This window comes from Gastrolobium bilobum, unplaced genomic scaffold (genome assembly GCF_033153095.1).
Source record: "Gastrolobium bilobum isolate Gb01-03AN ecotype WA unplaced genomic scaffold, APGP_CSIRO_Gbil_v1 utg3673, whole genome shotgun sequence".
NCBI lineage: Eukaryota > Viridiplantae > Streptophyta > Magnoliopsida > Fabales > Fabaceae > Gastrolobium > Gastrolobium bilobum.
In genome coordinates this window covers 3,518-20,317 of record NW_026895785.1, presented here as the reverse complement: position 1 = coordinate 20,317, position 16,800 = coordinate 3,518, and the positions used below count along the sequence as shown (strand labels likewise).

The 16,800-nt window shown below is 33.0% G+C and overlaps 3 protein-coding genes across 4 annotated transcripts; all 3 read left to right on the top strand.

Moving 5' to 3' along the window:
- Nucleotides 1–645: 645 nt before the first annotated feature.
- LOC133296011 (calcineurin B-like protein 8) lies at nt 646–4,130 on the top strand. Of its 2 annotated transcripts, XM_061494961.1 has the most exons (9): nt 646–800; nt 1,573–1,724; nt 2,352–2,434; nt 2,630–2,689; nt 3,001–3,109; nt 3,235–3,287; nt 3,468–3,548; nt 3,638–3,750; nt 3,887–4,130. In XM_061494961.1, the coding sequence occupies exons 2-9, from the start codon at nt 1,634–1,636 to the stop codon at nt 3,939–3,941; spliced, it is 645 nt and encodes a 214-aa protein (XP_061350945.1). In that variant the 5' UTR covers nt 646–800; nt 1,573–1,633; the 3' UTR covers nt 3,942–4,130. The 2 variants fall into 2 exon arrangements, with proteins under 2 accessions (XP_061350945.1, XP_061350946.1); XM_061494962.1 differs by lacking the exon at nt 2,630–2,689.
- A 5,321-nt stretch (nt 4,131–9,451) lies between these two features.
- LOC133296006 (phosphatidylinositol 4-kinase gamma 2) lies at nt 9,452–11,557 on the top strand. The gene is made up of 2 exons (XM_061494954.1): nt 9,452–10,807; nt 11,180–11,557. Exons 1-2 carry the CDS (start codon nt 9,452–9,454, stop codon nt 11,555–11,557), a joined length of 1,734 nt encoding a protein of 577 aa, XP_061350938.1.
- A 1,347-nt stretch (nt 11,558–12,904) lies between these two features.
- LOC133296010 (uncharacterized) lies at nt 12,905–13,680 on the top strand. Its single transcript, XM_061494960.1, has one exon. The coding sequence runs from the start codon at nt 12,971–12,973 to the stop codon at nt 13,610–13,612; it is 642 nt and encodes a 213-aa protein (XP_061350944.1). The 5' UTR covers nt 12,905–12,970; the 3' UTR covers nt 13,613–13,680.
- The last annotated feature ends 3,120 nt before the right edge of the window (nt 13,681–16,800 follow it).

Sequence of the window (16,800 nt, the reverse complement as noted above, 5' to 3'; positions counted from 1 at the left end):
TGATTTGTAAGCATGTGATGCCATTGATCTTTTTTGATCTAACAACTCTCAGATGATGTGTCAAACTTCAAATTTGACACTGGTGTCAAATGATCCTACCTCTATATACATATATATATATTACATACTTTAATCAAATGAAAATTATTTTTACGACTGAGGAATATTAAAATGTATTTAAATAAATTTATATGATATAAAATATAACACGTTTATAAAATTATAAATGTCGTGTCTGTTGTTAAACTTAAATATCTTGTCCTACTGTTTGATTATAAATATATTATTATATTATTATATTAATTTATTATTTAATGTTTTATAAAATAAAAACAAAGTACCAATACGATGTTTAGAAACATGGGCCATGTGGGGGTTTTCACTTGAGATGGTTTGGTCACTAGTATATATAGGACAAATAAAAATGATTTTTTATTTTTAAAAATATATATAAAAGAAAGGTAGTAGTGGGAAGTTTTTGCTATAATGTTATGATTGATTCTCATTGGTTAGCTTTGTAGCTTGCTACCAACTGCCCTTGTTATTATATCAAGTCAACGTTCCATTTCACACAAATATTAATTGTAAATTCAACGAAATTCTCGGTAAAGCTAGCTATAGAGTGACGTCCAAGATCATAAACAACATATATAAAAATTAAACGCCGAAAGAAAATGGACGCAGTCAATTGGGAGGAAGAACGAGGACCCAATCAGCTGTCCATGTTTCAAGGACGTTGAATGAACCTGTGAATATTTCTGAACCTTCGAAGGACACAGTACCATCGTCTTCTGGTTTATGTAAGTAGCGTAAAATTAAAACTCCATGTTTTATTATTCTCGTCGCTAAACTATATAAGACAATCTATTTCTTCAATACCTGAGGACGGTTATAACTAATACCGGGATCATCGTACCATATCATATCATAATCATATCAAAGCGTCAATACTAATTTTTTTTCCCCTTGTTTCTTTTTATCATCTCCTTCTTTAGCATGCATAAATAACAAAGGAAGAACATTTGAAAGATAAGGCAGTCTTTTTCTTCTTCTTCTTCTTCTTCTAAGGGATTGAGGTTTCTCACCTCTGTAAGTATCACTTTGTCACTGAAGTCAAATGGTCAAAAACTGCCAAATTTTAGATTTTCCTCTTTTCTTTTCTTGGTTGCTGTTTCTAAATTTGGTTCTGAAAGATTAGCCTTACATTCTGATTTTGCTTATTTATATCCGAAAAGAGTATGGCATCGGAGACTCACTTTTATGACTTGTATTCTGTGATGGTTACATAGAAACCAACGATTATCTAAAGGGGCAAAAAACATGGCCGGAGATATATAAAATATGAAAAAAAAGTGTGTGTCATTTTATAGATATAAAGAGATGAAACTCACGCCTTTTATTTTTATTTGTTTTTTTAGTGAGACCCGTACCTCTTTGTGTCTATGAAATGACATAACTTATGTCATTTAAAATAACGTATATTTTTTCTCATACAAAATTGTTTTCGAATGTTTGAATATCCTTAGCAAGCATTAATTTTGAACTTATGCATATTACTCTTTGGTGTGGCAGGTTCTCTCTAACGGTATTTGTGTTAGATATGGTTATGTCATGTAGTCTTTAATCTGACATTATGCCCATTTCTATGAGCTGTTTTTGCTTGCCGAAAGCTAGACCAAAGGCTAAGCAAGAACAATCCTTCATTCTTGCTTCGGAGACATCCTGTAAGTTAAAATTCAACGTTTACCCTCTCTATTATTTTGAACTCGTATTAAATCCTACTTCTTCCAATTTTCATGAAATGTCCCGTGTTATCAATCAAGTTGCTGCCTTTATCTTGTTGTAGTTTTTGGCATACCACTTGTCATTTGTTGGGGCGGGAAATTTCATGATCATTCTTAGTCAAATTCGGTTTGGATCCTCTCATGTTTGAAAGTATTCATGTAGTCATATTGTTTGATCACAGTCACTTATTGATGAGTATGATTTTTAAGTAAGTGGTTGTATCAAACAACATGATCGCATGATCACAACTCTAAACATGAGAGAATCCAAATCCGCCAAATTCTCAAGGGAGAAAAAAAAAACTCGTTAGGTTTACTCTTTCTAGCTCCAATATCTCACACAACATCTTTAACTGAAAATTTTAAAATATTAAATTTTTGGGTCTTCAACTTATATAATTCTCACTTTGTTCATTCTTTATCAAAGTGGAATTTTACCATTTACATTTAATTTCCCAAGACAGATAATAATTTTTGTCAAATGTGTACTGCACACTGTAGGGCTATACATGTGAGATTTCTTGTAGTTTTAATTTAACTCTGAAATGTCCTTTTACCATTTGACAGTTACTGTAAATGAGGTTGAGGCTTTGATGAACCTTTTTAAGAAACTAAGCAGTGCAATTATTGATGATGGCTTCATTCACAAGGTATTTCCATTTAAGTTAGTAGTAGTACTAGAGAGTCCAAAAATTTTCATCATTAAATGAGCTGATATCACCTTTCTTTCACATTACCATGAGCCGTTTATATTACTGAATGTCATCACAATTTAGTATCAATTTGATAAAATGTAAGTTGTTTTTTGCAATAAGTGCTATATTCTTCAAGATTTTTATCTGCAGGAGGAGTTCCAGCTTGCACTTTTTAGAAATAGTAGCAGACAGGATCTATTTGCAGACAGGGTGTGTACTCAAGTACTAAAAAATATTTTTTCTCTCGTATTAAGTGGATGAAAAGTTATACTAAATGTAATAATGGATAAAAAGATCAACAAGTTTTTGAAATGTTCACCAAAGATCTGAAACGTTAATTTGTGTGTAAAGTAAAATGCTGGGCATTTTGAATCACATGACTCCAGAACTTGACTAAAATTCATGGTAAACATGTTACAATTTTTAAAGTGGATTTTTATTTTTTATTTTTTGGTAAACTTTTGCACACATCTCTTTTTAATATGCATGAAGATGTTGCATCCTGTGAAAACTGCTTGCAGGTTTTTGACATGTTTGATATTAAGCGTAATGGAGTAATTGACTTTGGGGAATTTGTTCGCTCACTGAGCATTTTTCATCCAAATGCATCTGAAGAGAAGAAAATTGAATGTATGGAAATTATTTGTGTTTATCAGAGAAATCAAACGTTCTTTCACTTCGAGTTTTTGGTCATATGACATTATATATAAATTGAGGTTGATGAAAACTTGACTGTGCCAAAATTATTCTCACAGTTGCATTTCGATTGTTTGACCTTCGGAAGACCGGATTCATTGAGCATTACGAGGTGAGTACCCTCAAAAGCTTTCTATTATCCTTCATTTTTCTCTTTAGGATTACAGGAAATGCAGTTTTGACATTTACAATTGTTTTTGTGTGAGTGCTTCCTATGTATGCATCTTTAGCAGTTATAGCCACCTTTATGCATCTTACGCTTCCTTTTTGTGCATGAATGATACACCTGAAGTTAAAGGAAATGGTCTTGGCTACTCTTACTGATTCAGATGTTACACTTCCAGATGATGTCATTGAATCAATTGTGGAAAAGGTTCTTCACCATGCTACCATACATTTGTCCTTCTTTAATTTCCTCAATCTAATTCTTATCTCTTATTTTATTGGCTTAATATTTTTCAGACAATGAAGGAGGTTGACTTAAAAGGAGATGGGAAGATTGATGGCGAAGAGTGGAGAGAGTATGTGGCAAAAAATCCTTCTCTTCTGAAGATTATGACCCTACCATATCTAAAGTGGGTTTCTGTTCTAATCAATGAATCTTATTCTTTATCTCGTCTTATGCTAGGTCATCTATTATAGACCCATTACTTTTCTTCTACTAATTCAAATATATTTACATAATGAAACTTAAATGGTTCTGTTTATCAGGGATATAACCCTGGCATTTCCCAGCTTTATTTTGCACACTGAGGTGGAAGACTAGCTACAAATAATTGGCAACCAATGCACCACAAGGATTGCAGATGTAGTAGAACAGAATTACTCACCGAATACATTGTATAATGTGTTGAAAGCACCATTAACCAGTTTAGTGTATAGGTTGTCTGCCTGATAAGAATGAATAAACCGAAAGTGTGCATGTACTGAACATTGTATATTTATATGCACAATTCCTATCAATAATAGATGTGATGAAAATTCAAGTGTAAGCAATAAACTTTCGTATGGGAAAAAAGTGGGTTAATCATGAAATATATAAGTAAAATGATTCATGAACCTAAATGAAGTATAACAAACATCACAAAGAGATAATCCTTCAGAAAGTGTAGGAAATAACATAACTTTGAAAAGTGTATAGCAAAATATAAGTCGTTGGTTAATCGGGCTAACCGTGCGTGGTATCTAGGTTGCCAGCTCCTAAACCCTCGTGGACCAATGGGCAGTTAAATCTGTAAAAGAAACAATAAGAAACCATCATAAAGTCTCGTGTTCAAGCCCAACCCAAAGGAACAGATAGTATCCGGTTCAATTACTATGCATATAATAATTAAATTAATAAACTCGACGTTGCCGATAATTAAATTAATAAACTCGTCGTTGCCGGTGAGAGGTTGTACTTTTTGTCTTTATTTTATTTTCAACCCAAAATTGATCAGCTATGTTGTATTTACTTTCAAACCCAAAAGCAAGAAAGTCTTTATACAATTGTCATGCGATTTACCACCAAATTTTTTTTATCATTCTTATAATCAATTTAATCATAGTTGATTTTTATTAATTTAACAATTAAAATTTATTGGATCACACTAATTAATTAATTATTAATTATCAATAAATTATAACCGTTAAATTGACGGAAGTCAACAATGATTAAATTGGTTGTAAGAATAATAAATTTTTTTGAGGATAAGTGGATCCCTCCCCATTGCTTTGTTAACCAAAATTGTTTGTAAAACTGTAAAAAAAAAAAAATTGTCTGTAAAACAATATTCTATCTAGCACATTATTATTTTATGCATTTTCTAATGCATATTTCATATCAAAAGTCTATGTTTAATTTCACGATTATATATGATTTTATTGACATTATTCCTTATAAATAATACTTTATTTAAAAAAAAATAAGTATTTACTTGTAAGGACAAAATTCTTTAGAGTAAATATCATTTTTGATCCTTAGCAAATTTCACGATACCCGCTTTAGTCTCTAGCAAAAAAAAAAACTATTCGTGGTCTCTAAGAAATTCAAAATGGATCCATTTAGTTGAAATTGTGGTACCTCATAAATTCAAAAAGACCCCTCAAAAGGACTAAAATGGGACCACTTTGAATTTCTTATGGACCACGAATTTCTTTTTTATTTGCTAGGGACTAAAGAAGACATTGTAAAATTGATTGAGAACCGAAAATAATATTTACTCACTTCTTTATTATGCCATTATATAATAAGGGAAAAACATCTATCATTTTAAAGGATATAACTTTATATCCTTTTAGATCCTAAACGTTGATTTCCGTCCATCAACGGTTATAATCTATTGGGCCAAATTTATTATTAATTAATTAATAATTTTAATCTAATAAATTATAACTGTTGATGGACGGAAATCAACGGTTAGGATCTAAAAGGATATAAGTTTATATCCTTTAAAAACAGTGTTTTAAAACCCCGCCCCACCCCCAGGTTGACCCGGGTCAACCCTGACCCCTCCCCTCTGAGGGTTGGGGTCACAAGTTGGACCCTATATGCATATTGACTCCTCCGACCCCCAAAACCCGGCCGGGTTTCAGTGACTCCCGGGGTCAGAGGGGTCATTGCATGTTTTTTTTTTTTTTAAATTCCATGAAACAACATTGTTTTATTAAAAAAATAAATAAAAATGCTTGCAAACCTAAATCTAATTGTTCTATTCTCTCCTAGTGACCTAAATGTTTTCAATCTTCACCTCACTGCAGTGAATCTTCTAGAAAAGGTAAGAATTTTACCCCTTCAAATGAAATCTTTACGGGTTGTCGATGGAAAACAAAAATTCATTCTTACTTCCTTTAAATTTTTCTTTGTCAGAGACCTTCTCAAAAGAGGCAGAACCGGGTCAGTGTAGTGACCTCGTTAGAATATGAGTTTTGTACTTTGGTATCTTGATACTTTAATTAGGTTGTATAATATTGACTTGTGGTTATAATTGGTGAATTATGTTAAGTATATTTTGAATCTTTGATGATTGGTGATTTATTTTTTAATATTTTCATATAGGATATATCTATTTATATTTTTTTAATATATAAAATCGGGTCAGCGTAGTGACCCCCTGACCCCTGACTTCAGCCGGGTCGATGGCCGGGCCGGGTTTTTAAACAATGTTTAAAAGGATAAATGTTATTTCCAATATAATAAATAATTATTTATGGTTAAAAAAAGTGAAAAACATTATCCAGTTAACACGTGTGTCATTGCCCCACCGACCATAACGGTAACAAACAGTGACTGACGGGAAATTAAAAGTGTTAAATAAAAAGTACTGTAGCAGAGAAAGTTCTTGCAGATTTCGACAACTTTTTTTTTCTTTTGGTGCTGGGCGGTGCACTTTTTTAAGACGAAATTATAATCATTCTTAGACTTAGACTATGAAAAAGATTCTGTAAAATCCACAATTTTTTCTGGATTTTTAAATTATTTTTAAAAAATGCTAAGACAGTTAAATAAATCTTTAAAAAGGTTAAAATATATTAAAAATAGTTTTAATATTTTTTATGCAAAAAATATTTGTCCTCTTGAAGCACAGTTATTTTAATTAAAATTATTATTTTTTATTTCATATTTAAAGAAATTTTTTTTGCTCTTGTAGAAAGAATTTTTTTACCACATTCATATAAAAAGAAAGTGAATTACACTAATATAATAAAAAAGGTTAAAAACAAAATTTTGACTTTGTTTTTTTACTTACAAAAGGACCAACACAAATATAATATTTTATGGGTAAAGAGATAAATTATTTTCAGTGACTTCAAAACGATGTCATTTTTGGCAAAAATTAATATATTTTTATAATTCTAATTTATTGCATGATTATATTAGTTTTTATTATTATAATATTTTAATTTTATAATTTAAAATGATGCTATTTTGTGCTCACTAGAGATAATTTTATCTTCATTGACTGGAGAAATACTTTTTCTATATTTTTTATGTCAAAAAAAGTAATTTCAAAAAAAAAAAAAAAACATAAGAAGTATATCATAAATTTTCATTTTAAGCTTATTCAAACGCGCTCTTTATTATTTACATGTGGAACTTGAATCGATTTCAAAATTTATGTAAAAAAATATGATTTGAAAGCGTTGAGAGAGATCTCACCTTTAGGGGGTGTTTGCTATGTAAAACTTTCGTTGAAATGCTGAAAAAGTGGGATGGAAAATTTGTTTCCTCATATTTGATATAAGTAAAAGTGAAAATAATTTCAAGATATTTTTTTTCCTATTATTTTATTTTTTAACTACATATTTCCAAAAAATAATATCATCTCACCTATGGTAGTTAAAATTTCGATTTTACGATTTTTTTAATCAAAACAATTTCATCAAAATTCCAAACGCTTTTACGTTTTTACGATTTTTTTTACGTTAGGATTTTATGTTTTACGATTTTTTATCCTCTTCTGATTTTAGGTAAAATCTCGATTTTAACTACTATGATGTCACTCATGGTATTATTTTTTTCCCACCGACTAAAAAATGCATCACAACATTGAGACAAAAATGTCCTTGTAAAATGAACGTTTGATGAATGACAAGAGATTTAATATTCAAAATGATTGGTAATTTTGTCATTTTGATTCAGATTCAAATAAATATTTTACATTCCTGAAAAAATTTGACCTACCAAATACCTTTTCGTAAGTTACCAAAAAAAAAATCCAACTATATTCCCAAAAATAATTTTTTCCGCTAAAAAAAATATCTCATCTACAAGTACCCCGGTAGCATCTCACCATATTCCAAAAGATCGATCTCTGAATATATTGTAGTATAAAAACTCCCTTAATCAATTTTCATAACAAATATGAGCTTTGCTCCTTCACCAGCAATTACTTATATATTTAGCATAAAAAAATAAAGATGATTGAGATATGTGGCATGCATATAAGGACTTTGCAGTAGCCAATATTGATATACGAGGAATGGGCCAGGGCCCAGGGAGTACGTGAAGGAGGGTCATGTCACTGGAAAGAACAAATATAAAAATAAATAAAGTTGAAGTATATTGGGGAAATGAAATCCATCCACCTTTTATTCCAATTTCCATTACTAGAATGCATTATCAGTCACATTGTAGATCTCAAAGTCATGAGACACTCAATCCCGTATTCCCAGTGCTGATCTTTCTAAACTTTAGTTTGCTTATTTCAAAAGCTAAAATACATTGAAAATTTAGCAAGCGAAGGCATGATAAAGGCGAGTTTTTACCTTTTGACTAGTGCTTTAGTGGATCTGACTGAAGGTATACTAAAGCCAAACCCGTCACAAACGCTGATGGGTCGAGGCTCAGCATTAATCTTTGTTAAAATCGCTAGTCTACATGCCATGTACCGGAGTTAATTTACTATTATTTATTTTTGATCAACGGTACTTTCGCCGGCATTGTCCTAACAGATGGACAAATTGTTAGGCGCTGCTACTGTCTTATCTCTACACTGACGGAAGTTGTCCATAGTTAGTCTGTGTAATTAATAACACAATTTTTGTAATATATTACGAGATAAGATTGACAGATAACATTTTAGATTTTATAACTTTGTTGAAATAAATATAAATAGATTCTTATTATTATTATTATTGTTAATAATACTAAGAAGAGAAACATTACAAGTTTTAGGATATAAGATATAAAAACAATGTTCCCGTTATAGGAGTGGGGGTCAAACTTTTATAAAAAGCCAACGGCTAGAATAGCGTTCTCTGCAGCATTACAAGTTTATCGGAACAGAAAAAATCGGCCCCTCGCAGGTAACGGATGACATCAATATCGGAATATGCTACAATCCGAATCGTCTTAATTAATCGGCAATTCATCGCCATCTCTGCAACCACCCTTTCCATTTAAGCTATTGTCCCTCCCACATTTCCCTTTGGTTCTTTCCATTCGGTAAGAATCCGCTCTCGCTTGCATCCATTCTTTCTACGCTTCTTTCGAGAGATTATTGCTAACAACAACATTTTCAGACCCTAAATCTCCACAGATTCTTCATTTCATCAATTCCTACAATACAATCTATACCACAAACAATTCCTTTCTGGGTATTTCAGCTTCGATTCAAAATCATTTCTTTTTCTTTTTCTTTTTTTGGGGTCTTTTTAATCACTTTGATTGAAAGACTTTCTGATTACTTGTTTATGGATTTCTTCTTGTAACATTGATTCAAATAAGGTAGCAAATAGGGGGTCATTTTGTTACCCAAAAGAAAAAAATAAAAATTAGTGATTGGAGTTTGAAAGATGTCAGTTGCTGATTTTGCTTTGAGTTCGATTTGCAAAGAAGCGGTATATTGGGAAAGCAAACCGGGACATTGTTCTGGTGAGCCAATCCTGATTTACCTTACTGTGGACGGTGCTGTGACCCCAATGCGTGTGTTGGAATCCGATTCCATTGCTTCGGTGAAACTGAGGATTCAGCAATGCAAAGGTTTTGTGGTGAAGAAGCAGAAACTGGTTTTTAGTGGCAGAGAGCTGGCTCGCAATGATTCGCTCATCAAGGAATATGGTGTCACTGATGGCAATGTTCTTCATTTGGTTCTTCGCCTTTCTGATCTTTTGTTCGTTGTTGTGAGGACCACTTGTGGGAAGGAATTTGAATTCCATATTGATCGGCATAGAAATGTGGGGTATCTTAAGCAACGCGTTAAAAAGAAGGGGGAAGGTTTCGTTGATCTTGAGGATCAAGAGCTTTTCTGCAATGATGAGAAGCTTGATGACCAGAGACTCTTCCATGACATATGTAAGAGTGATGATGATGTGATTCATTTGTTAATTAAAAAATCAGCTAAGGTTAGGACTACACCCATTCACAAAGATTTGAAGCTTTCGGTTGAGGCATCTATACCAGGTGAGACTACAGATCAAAGAGTACAAGTAGGAGAGAATAGGACCAAGCAATTTCAGATAGCAAAGATACCACCTGGTTTAGGTTTCTGGTTGGAACCAATAATTGTGAATCCTAAGATCAATTTTTTTCCTTTCCTTTGGGACATGATCAACTCCACATTTGAGGGTTTGAAGAAAGGAAATAGTCCCATTAGGTCCTCAGAGGGCACAGGAGGGACCTACTTCTTGCAAGATTCAACAGGTCACGAGCATGTTTCAGTTTTCAAGCCCATGGATGAGGAACCAATGGCTGTGAACAACCCACGAGATTTACCAAGTTCATCCAATGGTGAAGGTTTAAAAAGAGGGACAAAGGTTGGAGAAGGAGCTTTGAGGGAAGTTGCAGCTTACATACTAGATCATCCAAGAAGTGGACCACGTTTGGTATCAGGTGAAGTAATAGGCTTTTCTGGTGTTCCCCCAACTGTTATGGTGCAGTGTTTACACGAAGAATTTAACCACCCAAATGGGTATGCTTGCACATCAAAACATGTTAAGATCGGTTCATTACAGAAGTTCATCAATAATGAAGGTAATTGTGAGGACATTGGACCTGCGGCATTTCCAGTGGAAGATGTGCATAAGATTACTGTGCTTGATATAAGAATGGCTAATGCAGACAGGCATGCTGGGAATATATTGATAAGAAAGGAGGCAAGTGGCCAGATTAAGCTCATTCCTATTGATCATGGCTATTGTCTACCAGATAAAGTAAGCATCTCTTGTTCTTCTATCCTCACGTCCCTTTTTTTTCTTACAATTTCATTTTTTACTACATTCTCGTTCTTGTTATGCATATTTGTTTTCCTTTTGTTTGTTTACAAAGAAAATATTTTGCTGTTGCTGACTTGTTAATTCATACAAAATAGTGAAGATGGGTGAAGTTGTATTGCAAGTTGCAACTCAATTTTTCTGTGGAGGCAATATATGTAAGAGTAATTGATGTATATAGTTGGTAGATGGACTCTTCATAGGTGCTTGGAATTTGGGGGTTGTGTTCATACATAGTAATCCATTTCCTGCTAAAAATTAAGATTCTTCTTATTGATTGAATATAGACTCACGTTATTATTCTCTATGCAGTTTGAAGATTGCACATTTGATTGGCTTTACTGGCCACAAGCACGTCAACCTTACTCTCCTGAGACAGTTGATTATATTAAATCTCTGGATGCTGAAAAAGACATTGAACTCTTGAAACATTATGGATGGGATATTCCACTTCAGGTTGCTCGAACACTTCGAATTTCAACAATGTTGCTGAAGAAAGGGGTTGAGAGAGGTCTTACTCCCTATGCAATTGGAAGCATTATGTGCCGGGAAAATTTGAACAAGGAATCTGTAATTGAGGAGATTATTTGTGAAGCCCAAGATTCCATGCTTCCTGGCATGGAGGAATCAACATTTCTTGAATCCATCTCGCAAATCATGGATTCCCACCTTGATAAGCTTGCAAAATAGACTTTTTCTACCTGATTTATAGGTATATTTGTGTGTATTCGGTGAATGACTAGTCCATTTTTGGATGGACTGCAGGTTGTGCATAAAATGTGATGGCTTGATGTGTTCTGCTGGGCATAAGGCCTGAAGCTCTTCTTTATTTCTAGCTTCTCTGAACTGTTTTTTAACAGGATTGTATTGCCATGTTGAACAGAGATTGAAGGTCTGAATAACATGTATTATATTTAAGGTTTCATGTATCGTAGGATTGTATGAGGCTTAGCGAAGGAGCTGGATCTGTCATGTGTACATAATAAATGTAATATATTTTGTTTTCACCCCCAAAGAAAAAAAAAATTGTAGTATGTTAGCCGGATCCTAGTGGAGCATGCATACATATAAAAAATGAACAAGTAAAAATATTGAATTCTTGTTATCAAAAAAAAAAAAAAAATATTGAATTCTTATTTTCGCATAGCACTCCTTGGACACCCGAAATTTTTAGGTAAATATTACTTATTATATGTATCTTATTGAACCCAGAAACATTTGATATGTATAAGAATAATTTTTAGAGATAAATATATTTTTAACTTAATTTCTATAACTTTATAATGAATGTAATATCTATTTAAAAGTGTATTCTTTTAACATTTCGATTTTGGACGAAAATCAATATAAAAAACGACATTGTACTCGATTCCCCTTGAATTATTTTGCTAGTGCTCAATTGTCAAACCAACTCTCTGACACTCCAAAGTCCATGTTCCGAGTGTTAGGAACATGGATGATGTTGGGGCCGCGCAATGTCAAAAGTTGATCATATTAAAATCTAAAGTCGTATTCAAGTACTAACCATTTATAACAATATAAATCTATTTGTAATATTACATTATTGAAATATAATATATTATACTAACCATTAAAATGGTTTGATTTAGCGACTAAAGATGTAACGAAATGGCTGTACTTGTACATCAGTACAAACAAAAAGGGACCACCGCTATCACTCCACACACACAGTCCCCAAGTCCCACTCATAAGACAGTGGAAAATCAAGAAAGGGTCCACTTCAAGAAAAAAATCTAGTCTAAGCAAATAAAAACATACTGTTAAGTATACTTACTTTTATATTTTATAATAAATAAAAAATTATCTTTATTTATTTAATAAAAAAATGTAACAACAGTAATGTGCAAATAACAACGCAAAATACAAAATTGAAAAGTGAAAACAAGGTCGTATATGGTCCTACACCCATCTTTGTGTTCATACAGTGGTGTATGCAATCTCTTTCTTTTGTTTCACCATGTGGGGTTTGGTTTCTACCTCATCCTTATATTATTTGCATCCACATCCACATTCACATTCACATACACATCCTGGTCTCAACATTAACACATCGGATTCACTCCCACTCCGCCACCGCAGCCCATGGCGGATGGACCTATAATCACCGTCACCACCACCACCAAGCAAAAGAGGCCACGGCCACCGTCTGGACGCACTAACCTGGCTTCCTGCGTGGTGGCCACTATCTTCTTAATCTTCATCGTTATCGTCATATTTATAATCTACTTCACAGTGTTCAAGCCACAGGACCCCAAGATCGCCGTCAGCGCCGTTCAGCTTCCGTCATTCTCCGTCGCTAATGGCACCGTCAACTTCACCTTCGCCCAGTACGCATCCGTCAGAAACCCTAACCGTGCGGCGTTCTCCCACTACGATAGTTCCCTCCAATTACTCTACTCCGGCAGCCAGGTGGGATTCATGTTCATCCCCGCCGGCGAGATCGACGCCGGCAGGACCCAGTACATGGCGGCGACGTTTTCGGTCCAGTCATTCCCGTTGTCGTCGGCGCCGGCGAACTTGGGTCCCACCCTGACCAGTGGGGAAGGGGTTGGGTTAAACAATATTGGGTTGAGAGTGGAACCAACGATTGAGATCGAGTCAAAGTTGGAGATGGCGGGGCGCGTGAGAGTGTTGCACTTCTTCAGTCATCACGTGCAGGCCAACGCTGGTTGCAGGGTTGCCATTGCCGCCACTGATGGATCTGTGTTAGGCTTTCACTGCTAATTAATTCGTCTTCTCTCTATTATAATCTTTTTCATTTTTATTTTATTTTTTTAATTTTATTTTTGTAACTCTAGACTTTAGTAGTAGTATATATTGTTGTAGTTGTTAGTCACGTTAAGCATCATAATCGAAATTGTAAAAATGATTTTTCATTTTTCCTTGTTGAATGCAAAGTTTAGTCATTGTTTGTTCTTCAACCACTTGAATTGGGAAATTGAGAAATGTTGTAATCTATTTATTTTATTTTAATTTATTCTATATATATATATATTTGAAGGGGGGTGTGTGTGTATGAGTGGGGACAAAGGAAGAGTGAGTGATTATGTTCTTTTCTTGATACAAGTTAAAGGTTAAGGAAAGTGTAATGTGGGGAGGCAGAAAGTGGATAGGAATGATGAAGTTTGAAAAGGAAAATGGAGGGAGGAAGGGAAGGGAAGCTTTTTTAGTTAATTGTAGGTTAAGTAAAGTTGGATGCCATTGTTGCTAGTGATACTAATTGACTGAATCATCGTCACCTTTGCAATTGCATTGGAGGTTGCAATTGCAATCAACTCAATCAAAATTCGGAGTGAGAAAGAGAGAAAAGGGGGGCCAGGCCAACCTTGCTTTGGAATGGGTGTGGCATATTCCTAAAAGATCGTGAAATGCGGAAGTTCATTTGTGTTGTCTGACACTAAGTAATTATGATATTTCTTTTTTAATTGATGGCAATGGAATCTTGAAATAACAACCTAACATGTAAATAGAGTAGTAGTTCATGATCTACCTACTGATGTATAGACCAAGACCACTCCAATCATGGAATGTGAATTTGTGAGATAGGTAAAAAGAAAAGGAATACTTATTATAAATTGTTGTTTTTATTTTAATTTTTTTTTTATGAAGACTAAAATTGTTTATTTATTCTTTTATAACAAAAATATACTTATCTTTAAATGTTTGAATAATTAATTAATAATGACGAAGTCCATGATAAATTATGAATTACTAGATTTTCACCCGTGGACCACAAGGTGATTTAATTTTAAAAATCTAAAGAAAGTTTCAAATGAATTTAAATTTGTCGACCATAATCCAAGTCAATTTATAAGTACGTGAAAAGGAAAAAAAGAACATATTAAGTAGGCATTGATTCCAGTTGTACTAAAAATACCTCATACATCCTTACAAAAAAAAATAAAAATATGTCAGGAGTAAATTCTCTCATATTAAAAAAGACATGACATAATTATGTAGACAATTATAATTATATAAAAAGGATCAATAACAATAAAAGAGGAAAGAAAAAAATATTAAAATAAATAATTATAAATTATAATTATTAATTTATTTTTATATAATTATGATTATCCCACTTAATCATGTCATATTTAGAATAAGCAAAAGAGTTCCATTTCCAAATAAAATATCTCACACAAAGTCTGGGCTGTATTAATGAGACAGGAATCATTGGTACTGTAATAACGCTCGTTTTTCAGATAGTATTAATTGCATACACCGCGCAACAAGATTTGTTCGTGACTTTTGATCTAGTGAAAAAGATATTGTTTACCACCGTTACAATCAGGGATTTTTTTATTTTTTATTTTTAACAATCAGGGATTTTAAAATGCACCGAGTTCTATAAGTCTATTTAAATAATTCAACAAAATATGTGAACTAAGTAAATAAAATTGAATTAAGAAAAATAGTTTTGACTTGACTTAAGCAGCTTACAAGTTTTATAAATGTAAAAAAAAAAAGTTAATGAAATTCTCTTTTATAAGTTTATTTAAATGTTATTTTAAAATAAATATTCACATATTTTAATTAACAATGCATTTTAATTTTTTAAAACAATTTAATTTAATTTTTTGGATATAAGTTAATTCAATAAATTATTTGCTATTAACATTTTAGGAATAAATTCTTAATTTATACAAAAGCAAACCAACTAATTAATTTAAATCATGGTTTAAATTATAATTATTTAAAGAGTTGTTTCTATATGAATCCGATAATACTCCAACCGATTAACTAAGTTTCCCACGAACAAAATAGGAAAAAAAAAAATATAGTTATAAAAATTGGAATAGACCAATTGGTTCGATGAATCAATCAGGTCATTAGTCCGAATAATCCAAAAACCTGGACAATTAGTCCACCTTTTATTAGTGAAATTTTAAACGAAACCAGAAAGGCTAAGAGCTCAAGGAAGAGAACAGAGAAGCTAGGAGAAGAGAGACTCTCATATTGGAACGTATTTCATTGATTACAAAAGCTGTACAATAGATCTATTTATAGATCAGTGATTATAGATATCAATCTTAACTACTTTCTGTTATAGTCTTAACTACTTTCTGTTATAGTCAGTTAGTTTACCTTATGTCATGGTTAGTTCACTGTTATAGTTAGTTTACAGTTTTGTCCACATGGTTGGACTTGCACCGATTCATTTTCATCTAGGACCAATACTATTAATAGGTCCTCCTCTGTAAATTGTTGATACTTTTGATTATTCAATTCATTGATGACTTTCCAGTTTATTACATTTTGTAAGAGAGAGGATAATCAGTTGCCTTTGGTGCAACTGAATCCGTGAATAGTGGAACAGTCACTGACAACTTAAACTAACAAAGTAACTGAAAGCTAAGTGCAGTAACTAAACTAAGTGCACTGTGATGAATTAGCTGATTTACAATGTGGAGAATATAGCTAATCTACTGTATACTCTAATATTCCCCCCTCAAGCTCAAGGAGGATGTAGCAATGATGTGTGATCAAAAACCTTGAGCTTGTCTCTGAGTTCTCCAAATCTTGCAGCAGACAAAGGCTTGGTAAACGTATCAGCAACTTGCAGTGGACCAGGTTTGTGTTGGACTATAAGGGATTTTGCCATAACTTTCTCCCTTACAAAAAAGAGATCAAGCTCCATATGTTTGGTCCTGGAATGGAGAACAGGATTGTGTGCTAGAGCAACCGTGCTTTGGTTGTCGCAATAAATAACTGGAACTTTAATAGGAACCTGTAATTCCTTCAATAAGGACTGAACCCATAGCATTTCAGCTGCAGCATGTGCAAGACTTCTATACTCAGCCTCAACACTAGAACGAGCCACAAGAGTTTGTTTCTTTGCCCACCAAGAAATGGGATTAGAACCTAAGAACACACATGCACCTGATGTAGATCTTCTGTCATCCGGATCTGCA